The 21589-nt window shown below is 39.1% G+C and overlaps 1 protein-coding gene across 2 annotated transcripts; it reads right to left on the reverse strand.

Annotated features, from left to right (window-relative positions):
* Positions 1 to 357: 357 nt before the first annotated feature.
* LOC146609209 (uncharacterized) lies at positions 358 to 10358 on the reverse strand. Of its 2 annotated transcripts, none has more exons than XM_085345819.1 (5): positions 9564 to 10358; positions 4725 to 5487; positions 4016 to 4263; positions 2166 to 2345; positions 358 to 567 (listed from the first exon to the last, which is right to left on the reverse strand). In XM_085345819.1, exons 1-5 carry the CDS (start codon positions 10356 to 10358, stop codon positions 358 to 360), a joined length of 2196 nt encoding a protein of 731 aa, XP_085201945.1. The 2 variants fall into 2 exon arrangements, with proteins under 2 accessions (XP_085201945.1, XP_085201944.1); XM_085345818.1 differs by having other exon boundaries at positions 4016 to 4257; positions 4716 to 5487.
* Positions 10359 to 21589: the final 11231 nt, after the last annotated feature.

Consider the following 21589-nt stretch of genomic DNA (forward strand, 5'->3'; position numbering starts at 1 on the left):
GTGCAGCCAGTAAATCCAAAGCCCTGCACTCTTTGGAGCCTTCAAAGGTGTCCTGCTGGGAGCGTTCGAGCGAGGAAGTGAGGGTGTAGGTGGAGAAGGCAGAAGGATCCGGCAGGAATGGAAAAATACAAAAAAAACAAACAACCAAAGTCCTCACACTGCTCGTGGCCCACAGCTGAGCTTGTGCTATTAAAGTTCTGCAGCCAACATGATGGAAGAAGAAATGAAAGAAACGATCGCTTTATGGTTGACCAATGATCAAATAATGTATTTCCACTTGTCAGCCATTTTTGACACAACCATGTTATCAATTACTAGAAAAGGATAATCCTACAGCCCTGGGGTCAGCGTCCATCTTTAGTGGCAGGGATCAAAAGAAAGCTCAGTGAGGCCTCCGTGGAGCTCAACCGACTCCTCCGACCATGACATGACATCACCAACAAGGTGGCCGCCACAGGTTGCTTGGCTGTAAATCTCACTGGATGTCAACACTCTGGACCAGAACTGGAGGTCTGACAGCTCTCCCACAAAAGACTGAGTGACGTCAAAGCGGCCTCCCATTGTGTCCTGTGGAGGGAGAAGCAAATGTGTCAAAATGTAGAGCTGATATTTAAAATGTTACTACCTTCTAGGGATTAGAAAGTTGTTCTATAAGATATGAAACTGGTAAAAATGACATTTTTAGTTTGACACAAATTTGATTTGTTTCATCAGTAAAGCCGAGGCCCTAAAAATGAAGCCAATACTAGAATGTCTTAACCCTGCTTTCTTTCTAATGACCAACATCATTTAGACAATAAAGATTCAGTGCATATGTTTATATCTACTGAAAGGCACTATACAAAGTCAGCTGTTTCAAAAAAACTTAAAAAATTAAAACTGACAACGTTTGGCCTTACAAGCTCAGCTCTCCACACTACAGACAGACTATCAGTCACAGTAAAGAGACCCTCTTACAAGTCCAAGGTTTAACATATCCAGATGCCATAAAATAATCTGGTCCTTAGCCAGTCTTAAATGAGATAGATATAACAGATGAACTACCAAACATGACATATTAGATCATATCATTATTTAACAAAAATTAAATCACAATGCAGCAGCAGTATTGATACGAATTAAAAAGGAAAGTAGGAGCCAGGTGCTGGTAATCTATAGAAGCAGAAGCTTTAGCATTTTTCAGGTCAGGAAGTGTAACACAATGCCAAGAACAAAACATATGATCAATGATCAGAAACACTTGTTCCTGCCCATCAGTCTGGAAAGGATTATAAGGCCATTTCTGAAACAAGTTCAAGTCCATCATTCTACTGTTAGACAGATTATTCACAAGTGGAAAGCAGCTGCCAATCTTCACAGGAATGGAGGCCATGAAGTGCTCAGAGAAAATGCACAAAAAACGAAAACCTCATCTGAAGACTGTAGAGGCCTCACTTAGCATGTTAAATGTTAAAAGCTTAAGCTTGCAAGTAAGTTACAAAACAAACCACAAGACAACTGCAACAATGTCCTTTGGACAGATGAAACCAAAGTGGGAATGTCTATATGCAGAAACCAATCACTGCTTATCAACACATACGTCTAATACACTGTCAAGCACGGTGGTGGAGGGGTGAGGATTTGGACTTGTGTTGCAGCCACAGGACACAGGCACTTTGCAGTCATTGAATTAACCTTGAACTTCTCTGTATACCAAAGTGTCTAATATGAGGCCATCTTTTCAACAGCTAAAGCTTGGCTGACACCTGCTCGTGCAACATGACAATGATTCAGAGAATGAAAGCAAATCTACAACAGTATGGCTGAAAAAGACAAGAATGCATTGAATGCATTGAATGCAATACAATGCAGAATTACAAAAGCCCAGTTAAAATCCACACCTCAGTTTCATTAAAATGCTGTGGTGGTTAAGGCAGCTGTGCATAAACGAATTCCTCTAAGAGTCAAACAGATAATTTTACATGAAGTTACTGCCACTAATGCTGGTTCTACAAGATGCTTTGGTTTAGTTTTTATTAAATAAATAATGACCCACACATTTGACTTTGTATTTACTCAATTTAAAACCTCTTATAGCAAAAATGAATTGGCATACCTATATCTGCTGACATAGTCTGTATGTGACATTATTATCCCACAGTCAGAAGGCATGTTGTGTGTCATACCTGCTCCTGACCAAGGATGAAAATCCCTCCTGGTTTGATTGGGTGCCAGGCTGACAGGTTCTGCCCTGTGCCTTTCTTCGCTCCATCCTGGTAGGCCTCCCAGACACCATCACGTGTGGACCACGTCACGCACACGTGATGCCACTTTTCATCTGTCATAGTTATGGGCAAAGTCGCCGCCTAAAGAACCAGGTGGAGAGACAAAAAAAAGAGATTTTATTTATTTATTTACTTATTTTTTAATTTTTATTTGGAAAAACGTCTCATAACCTTCAAGTAAAAGATTATCCAAGGGTCGCGATGGCACGGTTTACACCTGATCAAGCCTTAAATGATGTGAGATGTTATCATGTTGATGGAGTAAAAAGAAAAAAAGACTGATAGCCTGCCATTAATTTTGCACGAGTATTCACACAGTAGCAAGCCTTATCTGCAACTGTTATCGATTGTTGGGAAAGTGGATTAATACAACGTGTGAATCTTCTCTCATTTCATCCTCATAAAACATTGTAGAAAAGTAATTAAACTCTTAGATTAATCTACATTCTGAGATCATTGAACTGTGTCAATGATCAGTTTGATAACTGCCAAGTGTGTGACTCACAGACAACAAACACGTCAGTTTATCCCTCCTGGTATTGTCTGTGCTACAGACAATTAGGCCAATCAATTACAATAATCAGATTATTGTGTTGTTCGTTTGTTTGTTGAGCTCACTGCACGAAGTACTGGGGCACAGAAGGGAAATAGACAAACACCTGTCTTCCGTTTAGGGGAGAATTAAAGATTAGGAAGCTAATTGACTAATTGAATTATTTGTTTGTCAGCAGTCTGACTGGGTTACTGTCTGATTACTGTCATTTGAACTGAGACATCTGCAATCTTTTTCTAGGAGAAACAACCGAAAGACAATTGCAGGGGCTCGTTATATATGTCTAATCTGCATTAGAAGTATACAGAGAAGTACCAAAATGTGAACAATTTGTTACAAGTGAAAACAACCAAAATAAATATAAAAATGTTTAAAAAGTCAAAATCAATGTATATTATGCCAATGAAGTTTGAGGATATTATACATTTTAAGAAGACTGTTTTAGTAAAACTAAATAATAAATACATAAATTACAGCAGATATTCAAAATGCTAATCACTGTTAAAAGGAACAACCAGTAAATGAGCTCTATAGTTTTTGTGTATGAATTTGAGTATGTGATTGTGACATGAGATGACAATATTATATATATCATTTACATTGCTCTGGAGTCTTTACTAGAGAAGTTTTTGGCTAGTTGAGAAAAATATTCACACCCGAGTAAATTTGGCAGATTATCATCTTGCTCTGACTCTTATTTCTTGGTGGTACGGTACTACTAGCTGTCAGTAACACTGGTCATGTTGGTGAAAGTATATTCTTTTCTCTACTTTGGTACAGCCAAACTAGTGTGGAGTAATGCTGAACTTATACCTTGTTACTCTTTGATGCAGTGAAACGTGAGCTAGTTCTAAATCATCATCACACATTAGCAGATAAAGTCCTTCTTTTGCTCACCACAAGCAGTTTATGCAACCCGACCCTGCTAGACTTTGATTAGTCAGGATAACCTGGATTGTATGTGGTCTACAAACAGGAAACCAGATAGCTTCTGGGACCAAACATCTTCTGACTTGCCTAGAGATTCTTCACATTGATGTGCAAGTATTTTCTTACAGTGATAAATTATTTAGTGACTGGTAAAAAGATCCCATAAACCTTTGCACTATAGGCTGAGCTTCAGAACTAGCTTTTGTGTCCAGATTCATCAACATTTAGATCATAAATCACTGTGACATGACATGGTGACAGGCTTTACCTTGTCATTAATTAGCAGCTCCATGGGATTGCTGCCCCATTCAATAAGTACCAGCTCATTAGCTTGCCCGGGCACCGAGTAGGAGAAGGGAGTGCCAAGACCAGGACCTGCACCTGCCTTCAGCCACAGGCAGATGGTCAAGGCAAAGATCTCCGTCACCACTGACCGCCTCATCCTGCCATACATGTAGTTAGTCCTCATGGGGAAGTCTAACAGGAAGGCAGTGGGACTCTTTAGCTTTTGGTTCCCTGGTGAGATGGAGAATAAATTTAGAGTCATGTTATTCATTTGTGATCAACAAATACTGCTGTCAAAGACTTTTGTTAGACTATTTTCTATATGCATTAGAAACAAACAAGTTATTTTTTTCTTTTTCTTGAATTGTTCCTTTTTCTGACCCAATTATTATGGAGATATTCTCTATCTACATGATATCAATATAATTATTAAAGGCAAAACAATGCTCTGTGCTTGCTTTCATCATTCATCATATAAATGAGGTAATTATGGGTCATAATAATCTACTAGCACCAACCACAGCAACCTAACTAATGGAGTTTTTTTTTATAGGGCAACCTCCAATAAAAGCCGGATAATAGTAGGTACAAAGATATTCTGTAATTATTAAATAATAAATGAGAATTCAAATTCATCCCTAAAATAAATCATGAGTGTGTGTAGCTATGTCTGTGCGTGCATGTATGTTTACCATGGTCAGTGCTGCTGTGGTGCAGTTGGCTTAGTACTGTTTCCAGCTTGCTGTGTCCAGTGCCCCTCAGACTCGTTTCTTTACTGGTGTAAGGAAGCCGTCGCGGGTGATGATCATTGTCATGGTGGTGGTCATCGTGGTGGTCATTGCCATGATGGGTGTCATGATGATCATCGTGGTTGTCATGATGATCATCATGGTGGTTGTCATGGTATCCAGGTCGATGGTGGTAATCGTGATCTCTGTGATGACTGTCATTATGATGACCATAGTGATCATCGTGATGATCGTCATGATGGTCATTATGGTGGCTGCTGAAATGATTATAATGCCGACCACGGTGCCCATCATAGTGGTGGTCACGATGGTGATCACGATGGCGATTATGGTGTCCAGTGTGGCGGTTGTACCAATGCCTATTCTGGTGGTTGCTGTGATGGGTATTGTGGTGGTCCTCATGGTGGTCCTCATGATGGTCATCATGGTTGTCATCATGATGGTCATCATGGTGGTCATCATGGTGGTCATCGTGGTGGTCATCGTGGTGGTCATCATGATGGCTATTGCCATGGTGGCCATCATGATGGCTATCATGGTGGCTGTTGCCATGATGGTCATCATGATGATCTCCATGGTGGTCATTATGGTGACCATAGTCATGGTGATCTCTGTAGTACCTGTGTAGCTGTTCCTCTAAAGCATTGATCTTCCTCTGCAGAAGTTCTCTCAGGGAGCTGGAATAGGAGCTGGAGGAGTTCCTGGCCTGTAGACAAAGAAAATAGTGCTTAATAACTATACCTACCTATAAATGATCTATTACCTCCACAGAGTGAAAACATCAATCCAATCAGGTTCTGCTATACTTTGTGTACTTAAAACTGATAATCCCCATCAATGTAGTAACAATTTCTTCTATTTAAACCACAGCAATAGCAACAGAGTTCAACAGGTCCTGCTGACATTGTGGGGGATCTTCATAGAGCGTCTCAGCGATTTGTGCAGGGCAAAAATGATGTCAGCACTGACCTGGCTCACTTGAATAAAGAGAATGGGATTTTGGATTATTGCTGAAAAAAGGTCTCAAAAATAGAAATTTAGAATATGTAGGTGTTTTGATAACTAGTATAATCATCACAAATCTAAGGACCCTTTAGGATTTTTGAAAGATTAAGTACCTTTATAGTAAAATGAACTATGGTAGTATGACTTTAATGTTCCCACCACAAAGCTCCTATGTGTGGCATCATGACATTTAATGTCCCTGAAGAACATGGGTTTCCTGAAGCAGGTATTTGGGTATTCAGTTTCATATTTTAAAACAAAATGTGAAAACATGTGTAGGACTTGCGTTAACCACAGACCTCATTTGAAACATTCCAAAAATCTATTTAAGTAAGGCACTGATTTCAAGACAAGGCTATTTCAAACTCATTACTGGAGAAAGATACTGACTTTAACTGCATGATTGTGACTCCTTGTCAGTTTTGTCTATTAGCAAAACTATAAAAAAAGATGTCAAAGAAAAGGACTGTAGGGGGAGAAAGGTGAGTGCTGGTAATAAGAGTTTTACAACAACAACTTTGCATTTTAATGCTTTAAACAAGAACCAAAGGTTATATCAATACAATAGTACAAGAGGAACTTCAGTATGACATTTAAAAGTGCAGGGGGAAAAGTTTTCTTGTCCTCTTTTTTCCTCTCCCTCCTTCATCCTCGTCTTCCTCACCAGCAAATCCGACTTTGTTCCCTGCCAGCACACGCCACGATTAATAGCCTTGTCAGGAAGGATGAAGCTAATTGAAAGTGAGGTTGGCTAGCGCCCTTCGGTGCATGGCCAGAGGCTGGTGGTGTAGACATCCTGTTAGAGGGAGAGGCTGAGGGTAAATCCTGGCACCAGTTCTGTTTTGTCTCACACCTTCAAGTGAGATCGAAAGGGATTTTTGGCAACACTTTCCCTCAGCATGACCTGAGACCACCTACACTAATAATGAAGCTTTTACAGGCCAGTTGGCAGCCAGGTTTAAGACTCACATTACGACATCAGAATAATGAAACTATAACCAAAGTGAGACAGCAAAACCACTTAAATAGTTGGGAATCTGGAAGGATTATAACAACTGTAAAAAACATCATTAAGATGTTTATTGCTTTGTAAGTTTATGTTAATGAATTTAACATTATTGTCTTTTTAAACAACACAAACGCTTGATATGAACCAGAGTTATGTTTTCATTTTAAGAGACCTCTAGCCCTTGTCTTAGTAAGTGCCTGTATCATTTTTCTTGGTGTTGTTCTAATATGTGTTTAATGTTGTAGAGGGTCTCATTATAAATTAGTTTTTGGTGTTTGAACCCAGTGAGGGGGTTGATATGTTAATAAAGTAGTATTGGTCTGTATGAAATTTTCCCCATTCACGACAGCTATATGGGGAGTGAATTTTAATATGCTTTACATGCTGTAATGTTAACAAATCTGATAGTTGGTTCCTTTTTATCTTGTTCAGCTTTTGATTGTACTTGGGGTATTTTGTTCTATGTCTGTTTTCTACCAGCCAAAGTTGTCGTAGTAAATTATAGACACCATGGTGATTGTAGTAGGTTTGGGTAGATCAACACCCAGTCTCCCAGTCGAAAGTTATACATGTTTGGACATTCCTGTTCTATTATACTGGAAACCCATGTAAAATTTGTTGGAGGACTTATTAAATAGGAATTCCATCCATCCATCCATCTCTGCTGCTTATCCTTATCAAAGTCATTGGACGGCTGGATGAGAGGTGGGGTACACCCTAGCACCCTAGATTTTCTTGCTGTGAGGCAACGGTGTGCTTTGGAAAGTCTTTGAAATAACTGACTTTCTATGTCAATAACTAACTGATGCTGTTTGAGGGGAGCTGGAGCCGAATGATTCAGTTTCTTTTATTTTATAGTGACAGAAGAAATAAAGATGGCTTGGAGAACAGTGAAGGAAATTGCAGGACTTCATGGAAAGTTTTGAAAATATGATCCTGTAACCTTATTGCAGTTTTCATTTGCACTCTTCCACATCCTGCTGGCTGTTAGACAGTCGTGGGTTTCCAGCATGACTGTACTTTTGTGAGAACCACAAGACAAAACTTTGATTTGCATTTGGTATGAATTCATTATAACAATGATTAGTAATTAGCTGTGTAGGGTAAACATTCATTTTAAATATATAGTTATATTATAAATATATATTATTTTAGAGAGTGTTTTTAGAGAGAAAGTGATATGTTTGTGTGTTCGTGTGTGTAGTGATTTACTTTAAGGCAAGAGATTACACACAAGTTCAAACACAAAAAAGCTAAACCAGTATACAAGAATTACTGGGGAAAAAAGATTTTTCTTTAATCTAAACTCTTTGTCATTCTGTCGGTGTTTAAATACTATAGACTGCTTGTTTTCCACCAGGGGAGCTTAACTTATCCTACTCCTGCTGGCACACAGAGGTTAAGATCAGGGGTGAGAGCTAATCAACTTAGAGCTTCTTCCTGTTTTGAGCTCGACCTTGGCCACTGATATCCAGGAGAAAGACAGAGAACGATGCAGAGACATTAACTCTGAGACAATAGTCAAGCAGCTTTCATATTAGCATTGTGGGTGGTACGTGTTTCATAGTGACTGGTGGGTGGTTTGTGATGAGTGTGTGAGACAGATTGCCCACAACTTCTGAATGCTATTTTTTTTAATTTCCCCCAAATTATTACAAAAACATAAATTAAAAAATTAATGATTTAGTCCTGAGAATATGCATTAACTATGATGCAGTAAAATGTACAACATCCATAGAATAACCTTCAGGTTACTATGTCCTAATGAAACATATCCCTCGTTTTGGCAGCAGATAACAAAGGCAGCTGATTCGGTGACTGAGCATGTGACTCTCAGTGACGTAAGACGTGACCCCAATTAAGTCAAACCTTTAATAGACTTCTGCTTGTCTGCAGCTTTTCTTTGCAGACACATTATAGACAATTTGAATTTTCTTTGTGCAAAAAGTGTAGTAGGTAAGGTTTATAAAGTACACATACACACTCACAAAGTGCCTGACACACAATTACAATTAAAAACAAATAAATGAATAAATAATTAAAAGAGAAATAGTAAAACAGATACATAAATAACATGAGAGCATTAAGAAAGCGCAACTCCACCCAAATGGCGCGGACCACAATTACCACGATTAAAGCAGCTCGAGCTCTTATTGGTATCTACCATCACACAAAATTGTGATATTTTAAAACATGGGGACCCTAGACTGTTAACAAACAGATACTAAGCTCACCAATGACAGCACTCAAACTCCACTGATACAAAAAGGCTTTCAATGAACAACAACAATGAACAATGCTGTGGATTATTCATTGCTGTGCATTGTTTCTGCCCTCAGAAAGCTTGGAATAGTGAAGAGGTCCAGGCACACACGGTAAAGTCACCGTTTGGTAAGCTAAGATTTTAACAGCCATTTCCCTCATAATTTATTGCAGTGCAATCTCAGTTTAATTACTCGGTTCATACTTTTTAGTATTTCTCCTGCATAACTGAGGAAGATATTCAGTGGATGTTCCCATGCAGCTCAGACTTTGGCAAGTAGCTCTCATGCATCTTTGAAATTTAAAAAAAGGTCATTGTGCAGCAATTTTTAAAGCATGACACTTTTAAAAAATGCAAAACAAATCAAACTGAAGATACTGCATGGTCCCAGTCACCTGTCCTAGTGCGCAGTGAGTTCATTTATCCAGTTGTGATTTTTTTTTATTAAGTGCTATTAAGTGAGTACGCTACAAAAAATGATCAAACTATAATCTTTCATGCTTACCTGCAAGTTCTCCAGCCTCTCCTTTAGTGTCTGCAGGGTTTTTCCAGTCTGTTCTGGAGAGAAGGAACTGTGTTTGCTATATGACGAGCCCTTCCTGTTGTGGTCCAGTCTGTGGCTGCCGTGGGAATAATGGTGGTCATTGCTGTGATATCCTGAAGGCCCATGGTGCAGTGACAATGATGCATGATGGCTGCCGCGATGTCCATGATGGTCGTCATGGTGGGTACCGTGATGGTTGTTATGGTTGTTATCACGATGGTTGTCATGATGGCTATCGTGATGGCTATCGTGATGATTGTCGTGGTGGTTGTCGTGATGACTGTCATGGTGACCAGTGCTGTGGTGACCCCCAAAGCCCTCACATAAGGTGAGCTTAGCATTCAGCTCCCTGATTGTCTCTCGCTGGTCCAGGATGGTTTCCTTCTGCCTCACAAGGCTCTCACGCAAGTGCAGAATAGTGGCTTTGGCCTCGTCGGACATCATGCCTCGCCTGCTCCCGCCATTGTGGTCACTGCTATGGCTGTTACTGCTTGGTCCATGGGGCACATTGGGTGGCGAGAAGCAGCTGGGATCTGCTTCTGGGGGAATGGGAGTACAAACAAATTTGGGGCTAATGCCATAATCATATTCTATGCCAGGTAAACTACCTGCTGCTGCTGCACATGAAAGGAAGTAATAGAAAATAAGAGATCGTAGGGGGATGAAAGGGAGGACAAGCCCCAGAGTAGCTCCCAACCGTTGCACGTGCTTTGTAGACAAAGGCATTTGGCTCAGAGGACGGACGTCTCTGGCCATATCTGGTCAGAGTCCAAATTATTCCTCGGAAATTGACAGTCTTCAAAGGCTTTAGTTTTGTGGGGACAAACACCATCAATGGAAATCATTTGCTTCTGATTGAGAGGTGTTGGTGCTAATCATGTCAACAAAATAAATTCCCTTTAGAGGATAAGTGACAGAAACTCCAAGGAAGGGCTCTAAAAACACTGGGAACATTGGGAACAAAGGGGACTGTTAAACTCCAGCTGCTTGTCTTCAAGAACACCTTTTAGAATCACGCAAGCTTTCTTGGCACCATGGTAAGTTAACAGGTTGAGAAAGTTCAGCTGATAGATTCATCCACTTTGTCTGAGATGAGGTGCTGGGGCATCGCCAGACAGGTGATTTCTTCTGGCTTCAAAGACCTTCTGTGTTCGATGGCCAGGAATAATCCTTTTAACTTTGGCTTCTAACTATCCATCACATTGCCATTACCTACTGGGAGACAGAGAAAACAAGACATCAACAAAACAAGTCAAGAAGAAGAGAGACATAATGGAAACAAACAGCTAGCTCAAGCTTTGATCATCTCCACTCATGGTTTTAAGTATTATTTACAGTGCAATCAATATATGATTCAGCCAACTGGAAAACAACAACAACAACAAACCCAAAAAGCTACAGGTTGAGGAAAAAGTAAGACTGTCAAGAGGCAAAGTGAGACAAAGCAGAGAGGAGAGAACAGGTTTAAAGGACAGGAATTGGGTTATAACTGGAGACCATCTTAATTACTAAGTGAGTTTCCGGTTTACACTCATCTTTGAACTTGAGAATATTGATGTAAACAAAACCATAAAGAGTTTCATGACTCAATCATGGTTTTGATGCACTCATATTGAGAAGGAAAACTAGATAAACACCTTTTTCAACATTACCTTAAAAATCTGCTTTTGTTATAGTTCTAGCTGCAGGAAGGTACCAGAGCTGTTCAGCATCATAAGCAGTTGATCTCCACATATTAAAATGCTCATCCATGTGGTCAGCATGTTTTATTTTAACCAGCAGACTGCAGTTTAAGTTTAATGACTCACACACAGACAGACGCCACAGAGGGGAGGGCTGATTGGTGGTGGTGGTGGTTGGGGGTCTTCAGGGCTGCAGCAGGCCACAGTATAATCAGATTATGGTCAATTAATCTTCCGTCAAAGCCACAGGGCAATCATTCGAATAATGAAAGCTGGTTTTCTGCTGAGACAAGGGCATGCCTGTTGAGCCCAGTCACTCACACGAGTCTCATGAATCAGTGTCAGAACTTGTCCGCCTTCAGCCTGCCATGCTGACTGACTGTTTAAAAGCAGCACGGTGAGGAGAGACAGAGTCATACTCAAAGAAGAGGGATGTCCACATTATTATTGCACAGAAGAAAAGCATTCAACCACATCTACTGTACAATAGGTGTTCCTTATTGATGATGGACAACTAATAATAATGTATTAATAATTTATTTTTTTTGTTTATACTTGTTCTGTTAGACCTGAACAGCAGAGCAAGAAACATGCATCAACCGCATGCTCGTTGGTCTTGCCCGAGAGCGCGATGCAAAGCCAAGAAGAACAAGTTTCAGAACACACAGGAAAAGATAAGGAGCTTGTTCTTTCTAAGCTCCTTATCTTTAAACACCCACAACACACATTACATTAAGTACAAACATCCGATTTTCTGGCACCGCCCTTTCTGTGACACTGTCCTTCTGAGAAAAACGACAATGACAATACTTTTTTGCGATTTTAGGCATTTTTTTTTAATTACATATTAGCTTAGAATTTCTGGGAAATATACCAGTTGTCTTTCTTGCGAAGGGGTAAATAAGAACAGCATGTGTGTACAGTAAATATGAAACTACAGCCAACAGCCACATAGCTTTCCATGAAGACCAAAAACAGAAAGCCTTTGCTTTGTCTAAAGGTGACAACATCCACCTTTCATTAAGTCTAAAGCTCACTAATTGATGAGCTCTAACTTGTTAGTCTAATTTGTACAAAACCTGATATGTTAATGTGATAAGGTATGAATTGTCAGGAGATTTTCTTTACAGGATAGAGTGACTCTCTGATTCTCACTTACTTCTGCTAAATTTGACAGAAGTTTCTCTTTTTTACCAGAAGAAATGACCGATTTAGCATTGAGGCATTATTTCTATAAACACAACACCAGTGCTTACTATCAAAAGGATAAACAGAACCATACAACGTACCACTTTAGTGTAATGATTTGGATGAAATTTAAATTTTAGAGAATTCTGGCTGATACTTTGATATAACATCTGAGATCATTAATAGTTTAATGGTGTCTCATATTTCATCATTAGAAACACCGCAGGATTCATCAGCCATTTCTTAAAAACAAACATGTTTTGTTGAGAGGCATTTAACGATGTGCACGCAGCCACTACGTGAGAGCCATAATCCAACAGTGTGCCCTGCTGTCTGATACTTAAGGACACCATTAGTGGAGATTTACATGACATGATACCTCACTGAGACACGTGGCATCACATGCTAGTCCAAACAGCATTGCTTTATGTACAACGTTATAATGATTGCTTGTGTTTATAACCTTCCTTTGTCAAAGATGGAAAGGGTAGGAGAACCTTGGACCTGCATACATTTTTTCTTTGCCTTGTGGGGAAATGATCAAGTTTCCATTGAGCCAACTTTTAATTTGGCTCCACATAACCTGGGCTGAGTGAGATCTAACTGTGCTCTTGTCATGTGAAAGTAGTACAACAACTTTAAATTTGCACATTTGCACAGACTGATAACTGGTTGCTGTCTTTCTAATTTTATATAGGTTTCCATGCTAGCATGAATGCAAAGACACAAATCAACACACCATCTGTGTCACTTTGTTGTGCCTTCATGTTCGTGATGTGTCTTGAGGTTTGCAGAACGCTGTTAAAATTTAGCAACCAGCAAAAGTGAGACTTACGTTTATGGAGGCTGCACAGACACCATAATGGTTGAAAGTATTATATAGCAAAGCTTACAAAATGTAGGTTGCTGTAACTGCTCCTGATGATTATAGTGGAGACTTTTAAAAGATATTGTTGTTTTTTTATGATTCATTATGTTTTTGTAAATAGGATAAACAATGAACTCAGCTATAATTTGGTGTCATATCAGTATTATACTCTGTCTTTGCCCACCATGATCAAGATAGATGGCTGGATGGATTAATAAACAACAAAAGTTTATATTTAATTAATCCAGTTATCCTACATTAAAAAAAAGGACATATTAAAATGTGTCACTGACTTATAAAATATGTTGTATGCTGTGTATAAAACTCATTTAAAAATCCATAAAGCAGGTTTTAATGCTATAAAGCTGTTCTCCAGTACAATATAGAAAGGATGTTTTATTTTCATATTTAAAAAATATATTCTTAAAATTCAGAATATAATCGCAGACAAAGCAGAAACCTTTTTCTAACTTCTATCAAATTTCCCAAATGTCATCGTTATTTTTCCTTCCTTTTCAAATGGAATTGTTCACATTAGGTTTCCTTAACCCTCACGTCAGAAATTATTATCTTTTGTCACTTTCACTCCTTCAGTAGTTAAAAGCACAAAGCGACAGCGCTCCTTTGCAGATTCACTACATCAAGCTGATCTCGTCATCTGATCAGCTCATGTTTCCCCCGTACGGATCACATCCGTGTCCTCATAGCTCCTGCTTCTTCTTTCAAGGGTGACGGTCAAATAGGATTGGTTGGATGTAATGCTCTTTAATGAGGGATTGACTGCAGGGTCCTGGTTCTGCCAGATGATCTCCCTCCAACCCACAAGTTGCTGTTGCCACACGTGTCACTGCAGGAGAAGCGCATGTGCTTGACACGCAGCCAGTAGCTTGTGTATTAATGTAATTTGCATTAATACACATTTTGCAGCTTTTCCTAACAGCTGTCTTATTTAAATTGCTTATACAATCGAGTATTTCAGTGGCTTTTCCAGCATTTATAATAGATTTGAAAAGCTTTGTGTGTTGACAGAGCTCAAGTTCATTTTGTGCTTGTGTCAGGTGACACAAAAAAGCCCGTTTTTATACTACATTTGTATTTTGCTTTGATTAAGATGTGCACTTTGAAGGCCCTTGCTTGGGTCAGTTATACACTTTCAGTTTTCAACCGAGTGGCCTGTCTGCAGCTTAAAGGCACTTTGATGACTGATGATGCATAGATGTTGTGATATGTGTCAGAGCACAGACTCCAAAAGGCTGCAGGACAATTTCACTTGAAGTAATTGAAACTTGGACCAACCATACTGTGTGTTTAGATTCACTGTAGAGTAAGTGACACAATGCCTCACATTGATACTGATTGGCCTTCACTGATTTAATAACCTCCAGGGCCGTGCTTCCGAAGAGGATTCATTTGACAAAATATAAATGTTCACTAGGAAAAGTCAGACGTGCTGCAGTAGTGTTTAAGTGTGAACAATCTCACTGTCAGCTGTTAGATTGCTATGGTGACCACTGTAGGATGAAACCATTTTAAACAATTAAGAGATTAAAAACATTTAGCCTGTACCTGTGGCTAGCCAACCCGATTTTACTACTTTGTATGTATAAAAACATTCGTGTACACGCCATATTATTAAAATACTACAGGAAAAAAAACCCTAAACATATTTTGCAGTATTTTACAATTTTATACACAGGTCACTCACAAACTCTGGCTGCCATTCAGCTGTAGTGATCGTAGCCTGTTGGTCTTGTTCATTTTTGGGAGACTTCAAAACTCTGTGAAGGGAGTCAGATATGAGTTGATGAATCGGTGAATCACTTCTGATCATGTGATTTCAAGGAAAGTTGTCGAGGATATCCTGAACTGTTGCTGTTGCTAGCTGTTAACAGTTGTTAGCTGGAACTAGTGAAACTTTCTTTGAAGTGGATGTAGCATTGTTGGACTTGAACGCTTGTGTTTCATGTGGTGTGAGAATGTAATCAAACTGTTTATTGGTAAAAAAATGTGATTTTCAGGATACTCTAACTTTAACTGACATCATGTTAGCTCGTAACCAGCTGCTGTTGTTGTTTAGCTGGCTCATCAGCTGTCCAGAGATGGGATGGACTCATGTCTAATCTGCTGACTATCAGGACTACATGAGTATATTTATGTAACTTTTCATGTGTTACAGCCCTGACTTCAATGCAGGAAGTGAGACTCGAGTTGAGGAGAAGGTGGGTGAGGTTGAACTGAGGGAGGAAGGATCAGCTGTCGAAGAGATGCATAAAGATAAGCAGATAGAGTTGGTGAAAACGTACATATATAAATGTTAAAGGGTCACAAAGAAACTTATTAGGCATACTGCGTATGTGGTTGGTCTCTAGTCACATTCGTAAAACATGATTAGGCGGAACGGCAAAGTCCATCCAAGTCACTCTATTTAAGACAGTGAGACAGTGTCTGCTCCTACTGTGTGTATTTTTTAATGGATTCAATTTAAGTACATCAGAATGCATCAATTTGTTGGAAGACATAATTACACAAGTACAATGTTCTCTTTTTTGCTAAATAAACTTCATGACATCTGACATATTTAAAGCCAAAAGATGATTATTCCCCAAAGTACTGTTGTATAAAAAAATTAGTATAGAGAGTTTAAAAATGTATGCCTCGAGACAGTCATTTTTCAGAATCTGCTGCATAAATGAAAAACAAATCAGTTTAAAAGCAATGCCACGTTTGTGCCTGACAGCATCTATCAAATGCCTCCATATATAAGATTACACACAAAAGAGATTTGGCAATCACATCCTGAGCAGCTGGTGCAGTGTGTACTTTGTATTAGCATAAAACTATGAGTGAAAGTAAGTTTTTAATAATTTTATCTGTTCTTATGTGAGGATACTCTTCATTATTAAAAGTTTGGTTAGGTATGTTATGCAAAAGAAACGCCTCAGAGTGCGTTAATGAGCGAGTCTAAGTCCTAAAAGCAAATTAATCTTTTCTTTTTTAGTTGTGAGATGAAAAAACTGTTGAATGCTCAGGTGGCATTTTTAACACCGTAACTGGTTGGCTTGTTTTTAAATTAAGTTGCATATTAAAATAATTCAAAAGGTCTGAATTTCAGTCAATATTTTTTAAGCTAGTGTTTCAACATTTAATGAAGTAATAAATGAGTTAGTTTGTCATTTTAGATTTCATTATGAAATCTAATAGAATTACAGTTATTTAAAGAAAACATTACCTTATGTACCTGCTGTATCATATGTAGTTTGTTATTTTAATACAAGATTCAAACTAAACATTAGCTTTTCATACTGTAGCTTTAATAAATAATAAATAAAAAAGTATTTTAGTAGCAATATTATTACTCCCTATTAATATAATCACCAGTGGAAGAGCCTATGAGCCACTGTTGTTTTTATATTGGGGATATAGGATATAACATCATCTTGCAGGCAAAAATTTATTTAAACGTCTTATTCACAATGACACCATATTTAAAAGTCCTTATGTGTCTTTTTTGTTGTTCAGATTTGTATTTTGTTGTTAAAGCTCCCGTTTTACCTTTGTCAACATGAAAAAATGCCGAAAAATTCCTGACATCGCTCAGTAAAAACAAAGCTGCATGCTTGAAGTCTAGTAAAATAGGGTAACGTTTAACATGACCGCTGCACCAAATTACAGAGACATATTACTAAGCATTATAAAATATACCTGCTTAGCTGACTGTGTTTTGTTTCCACAGACATGCAAATCGTTCCAAATTACAACTGAAATGACTCCTCAGCCCTGGAAATATACAGCAGCCATATTGTTACAGTGAACCAGCTGACAGACAACAGAATGTGATCAAGCATGATAACAAGCACTGCGCCGATATGTCGACTCATACACTAAAGCTCTCTGCCTTCCTGTCAGTACAAAGCAGGCAACATTTTAACAACTGGAAAAAGGATAAAGAAGAGTTACAGGTGTCCCTTTTGAACCTAATCATGCCTCACATTCACACAGCAACATGAAATTACAGTTTAGAGCTGGTTGGGTCAACAGCCCTCTACTGTGAAGCCGCTAAGTGCGCTGGTTGCTGAGAGGCTTTGTCGCACCCTTGTACTTTTTAATTTAGTGCATTTTGATGTCAGTAAATTAGCCAACTGTCATTTTCACAAAAGTGAAGCCTTTTACTAAAACCTGAGCATCATTTCCGACACTCGATTCTGTGAACTTTGTCCTCAGTCACTACCCACAGCACATGCTCATAGGCGACAAAAGCCTTGTAAATCTTGTATACCAACAGTTTTGCCTTCAGTGTGAAAGACCAGTACGCCATCAAAATCACTACACATCTCACTCTTATCGGCCTGTCAAGATCAACTTGTCTCAAAACTTTACATAAAGTCCACATTTTATAAGGAAACATGGTTTAAAATTGTGGGGAAAAAAGCCAAAACATGTTGTAATAATAACTCTACTTTCCACCAGCGCATAATGTAAATGTTCATCATATGAACTCAGCCATTCCCTTTGTCAAGAATTAACAAGTTAACACATTACCTGACTTTACTATGGTCCAACTTCAGAGACCACCCTCAGTGTGGTCACCATAATCAGGATAGTTGTGGCAGTGTGGAAAGCTCTTAGGCTCAAGTGTTGAGAGTGGCAACTGAACTGTGATGGATCACCTTCACATTTTGTTTGACCTCTTTAAGCTGCCTCTGCCCTCGCTGTAGCTAACAAAGAGGCGTGAAGCCAAAGGCTCAGTGCTGCACGTGGCCCCAATTGATCTCCACTGAACAGGTTTGACCAAAGACTTGTTGGGATACACAGGAAGGGAACGTTATCACAGGTATGCTATTGCTATACTGCACAAATGTTCACTGAAACAAGAATCAATGAACGAAATAAGTGTAAAAAATCCCTGAGATACAACCGTGGATATAAGAAGGTACCAGCAACAGAGCTACTACAGAAAATCTGAGAAGAATCTTCACTTTTAAAATGTTGCACCCATGAAAGAAGTTGAGTTCAATAAAATGCCAAATACGTTGAAATCTTAGCTTCACGTGAGCCAAAGCTCATCAAAAATACACTGAATATAACACAGACGGCTGAAGGTGTATGCAGAGATGAGGAAAAATCAAATATTATAAAACCTCTTATGTGTTATATTAGTAACAGAATATTAGCATGCAGAAAAAAAATACTATAAGTAGTAAACAAAAGACTGAAAACTCTTAAAAGTAGCCATAATTATGCTGAATATTACTTCACTGGTGATTGGTCCACGGTGGTACCGCTTCCTCTCACCCTGTGAGTGGAACAGCATTCAGCCTCATTCCTCCAGTTTACTTTATTTGAATTTCAAGCAGTTTTAAAGCAATTACTTCTAACGTGTTAATAAGCTCTTGAGAAAGACATCTGTTGAAGACGGTCTAGAACAAAGGGACTTGAATCACCTACAGTACCAGGCATTCATTTGAACACGTTTTCACAAAATATCTTAACTCATCTGACCTCAGATGATTCAGCTCAGTTTACTTTGTGTCTTATGGTTAAATAAGATGCAGATAATAAAGTATCACACCTACAGTTTATTAGAGATTCACAGAAGTAAAAATGTAAAAAGTAGAATTTTTTGATGAGGATTTGGCTGGATAGTTACATTTGTAGCACAAAAAGTCAGAACTGTGGCCAGTAAATCTACTGATTTACTAATATGTAAAATCCCATTTATTTATATTTATTTGAGGTAGGTACATATAGCAGCTAAGGTACAGCTTATGGTAACTGGTTGACAGAGGCCTCATGAGAAAATCCTTAAATATGCATTGCGTAACTAAATGAATCACACTTTATAGAAGCTACTTCCAGTTGCTCTGTTATTCATCAGTGGTGGCCACAGCGGGGAGTTTTTTAAAATGCCGGATGCCCTTCCTGTCACTACCCAAAGGGATTTGTGTCTCGTCACAGGATCAAACCGGGGCTCTTTCGCATGTTAGGCGAATGTGTAAACCAGTACACACTAAATAAATCACATATTACATTAACAAATCAGAACCACAAACTATTTAAACTTAATTTACTCATTTCATTCAGTCTGTGGAAGCATTACATCATCCATGGGGCCGTGAATTTCACTTTACTTTTGTTTATCAACAATTTACTTGCTCACAAGAGAGATCGTTTAGGAATCTTCCCAAAGGTCGATATTTTAGAAAACAGTGCATCATTTGGTTAAAAAGAAGCAAAGCTTTTCTTACCTGTTGCAAGTCTGGAGTCGCCAAGGTGGTTAGTCCATTCAACACACTGATCAGCTTGAGGAGGATTGGCTTTAGGTGGATAATTTTAACTCACTCTCTCTCTCTCTCTCTCTCTCTCTCTCTCTCTCTCTCTCTCTCTTCTGCGCACACACCTGACTACTTTTCTTTATGTACTTCAATAACAAAATGTTTAACTCTAAATGTTCAGGTAATAACTTTTAAAACCTCAGCGATGCAAGAAAAACCAACAAAAGTAATCATGAGACCTTTGGACTAATTTTTGGACTAATAGGCAATCGTGCACACTAAAGTGATCACCTGATTTAGGAAATGTGAGCGTGCCTTCCTTGTACTTTGAATAAACTGCAGACTCTTTCAGGTGTCTTAGATAAGATGGAGGCAAGTTGGATCACTCCTGTCGCTTTGGCATCATGAAGTCGATTTAATTGAAGATTTGGTTGTTGAGCCAATAGCTTTCACTCAGCTCACACAAATCGCAACCACGCCCAACCGTGTACAATATTTAGTGCTATAGAAGATCAGTAACGATTCAGACAGATAAAGTCCTACACGCCTTGACTGGCTGGTTCTCAGGGCTCCTAAGGGTGTCATTAGTGTACTCAACAACAACAAACTAAGTCACGTTATTGAGCAGTTTTGTAGATGTTTTCAAAAAAAATCCATGTGTCTAGGACACAGTTACCTCACCTCTAATACAGGCGGCCTGTCATTGCCCATTTACCCTCTTAAAGGTAACACAAGTGCTCCAAGCTATCCTTAGAAAACTGTAGCTGCACTGCATACAAAACAATGGAGGATCAAAGCAGAAGGATACAGTAGGAGCTGTTGTTGTCATCATGGCCGCAGGCAGTCTGAGGGCTGTACCATGAAGAAATATTAATAAGCCAGGAATGTTGAGTCCAAAGGCAATGTTTTGAAGGTGGCTCTGTTTTTACCCTTGTGCCTGGCTGGATCACCATGATGAGCTAAGTTGAACACATAACCTGGAGCACGTTATGTTTGGAGGACAGAGGTTAAAATTTGCTGGAACTGCCACATCTCGAGTGATTCATGTCAGGAGGACATGTTCTACGTGTGAAGGGATTTGTACTTGCACAGCTTGTTGCCTGTGTAAAATACAGCCGAGTGAAGCTGTACAGTGAAGCTACAGCAGCACAGTCTGTGTGTACTTTTATTTCATAGTCAGAGGAATTTGCAGTCTTTCAGATTTAAATGTATAAATATGATTTATGCTTTATAATGTTATGAGTTTCATATAGTGAGGAAACACTGAATAACCTGTAATGATCAAATGTATAAAGTTGAAAGTTCAGTTGCTTTAAGGTCCAGCTGCCTTGTTAGAAATATACTAATATAAATTCACAAGAGCTGGAGAAATATCTTTGGGAATGAACTGGTGAACGCGTGAACTGGTGAATCTGGAGACTACTCGTTGTAAGCGAGTGGAGAGTTGAGGATATTCAGCAGGGGCTCAGAATAGAGCTGCTGCTCCTTCACATCCACAAACGGCTCAGGATGAGTTTCTGGGGCAGACCTGGGACATGCTACGAATGCCTTGGTGTCTACCCAGAAGAGTTGGTGGAGGTGGTGGGGATGGTGGAGGTCAGTGCTGTGGAAAAAGTGTGGATGAATGGAATTCACACGATTAATGGTTTTCTACCACCACTGCTCTCTTACCCTGTTCGCAGCACCTGTGTTGACTTTAATCGTTATATATTTACAGCGTGTTCTTCATATGGCTTTTTCAGCTGTTTGTCTGACAATGGCTCTGACTAAAGTTGTCACCCTGGAGAGGTCATCTTGCACTGAGGAAGCCAAATGACATGTCAAAGCCACCATTTATGTGAGCATGCACAGAATGTGAAGCGTAGAGCCCGGACCAGATAAGGAAGGTTGGCCATTTCTACTGTGACTCTATTATCTCTCACAGGGGTTTTAGGATTTAGGTTTAAGCTAATGCAGAGAAAGTCTAACTGTGCTGAA

The sequence above is a fragment of the Diplotaxodon limnothrissa genome, linkage group LG22, assembly GCF_057381915.1.
Source record: "Diplotaxodon limnothrissa isolate DT_005_m linkage group LG22, D_limnothrissa_male_GT1.1, whole genome shotgun sequence".
Taxonomy (NCBI): Eukaryota; Metazoa; Chordata; class Actinopteri; order Cichliformes; family Cichlidae; genus Diplotaxodon; species Diplotaxodon limnothrissa.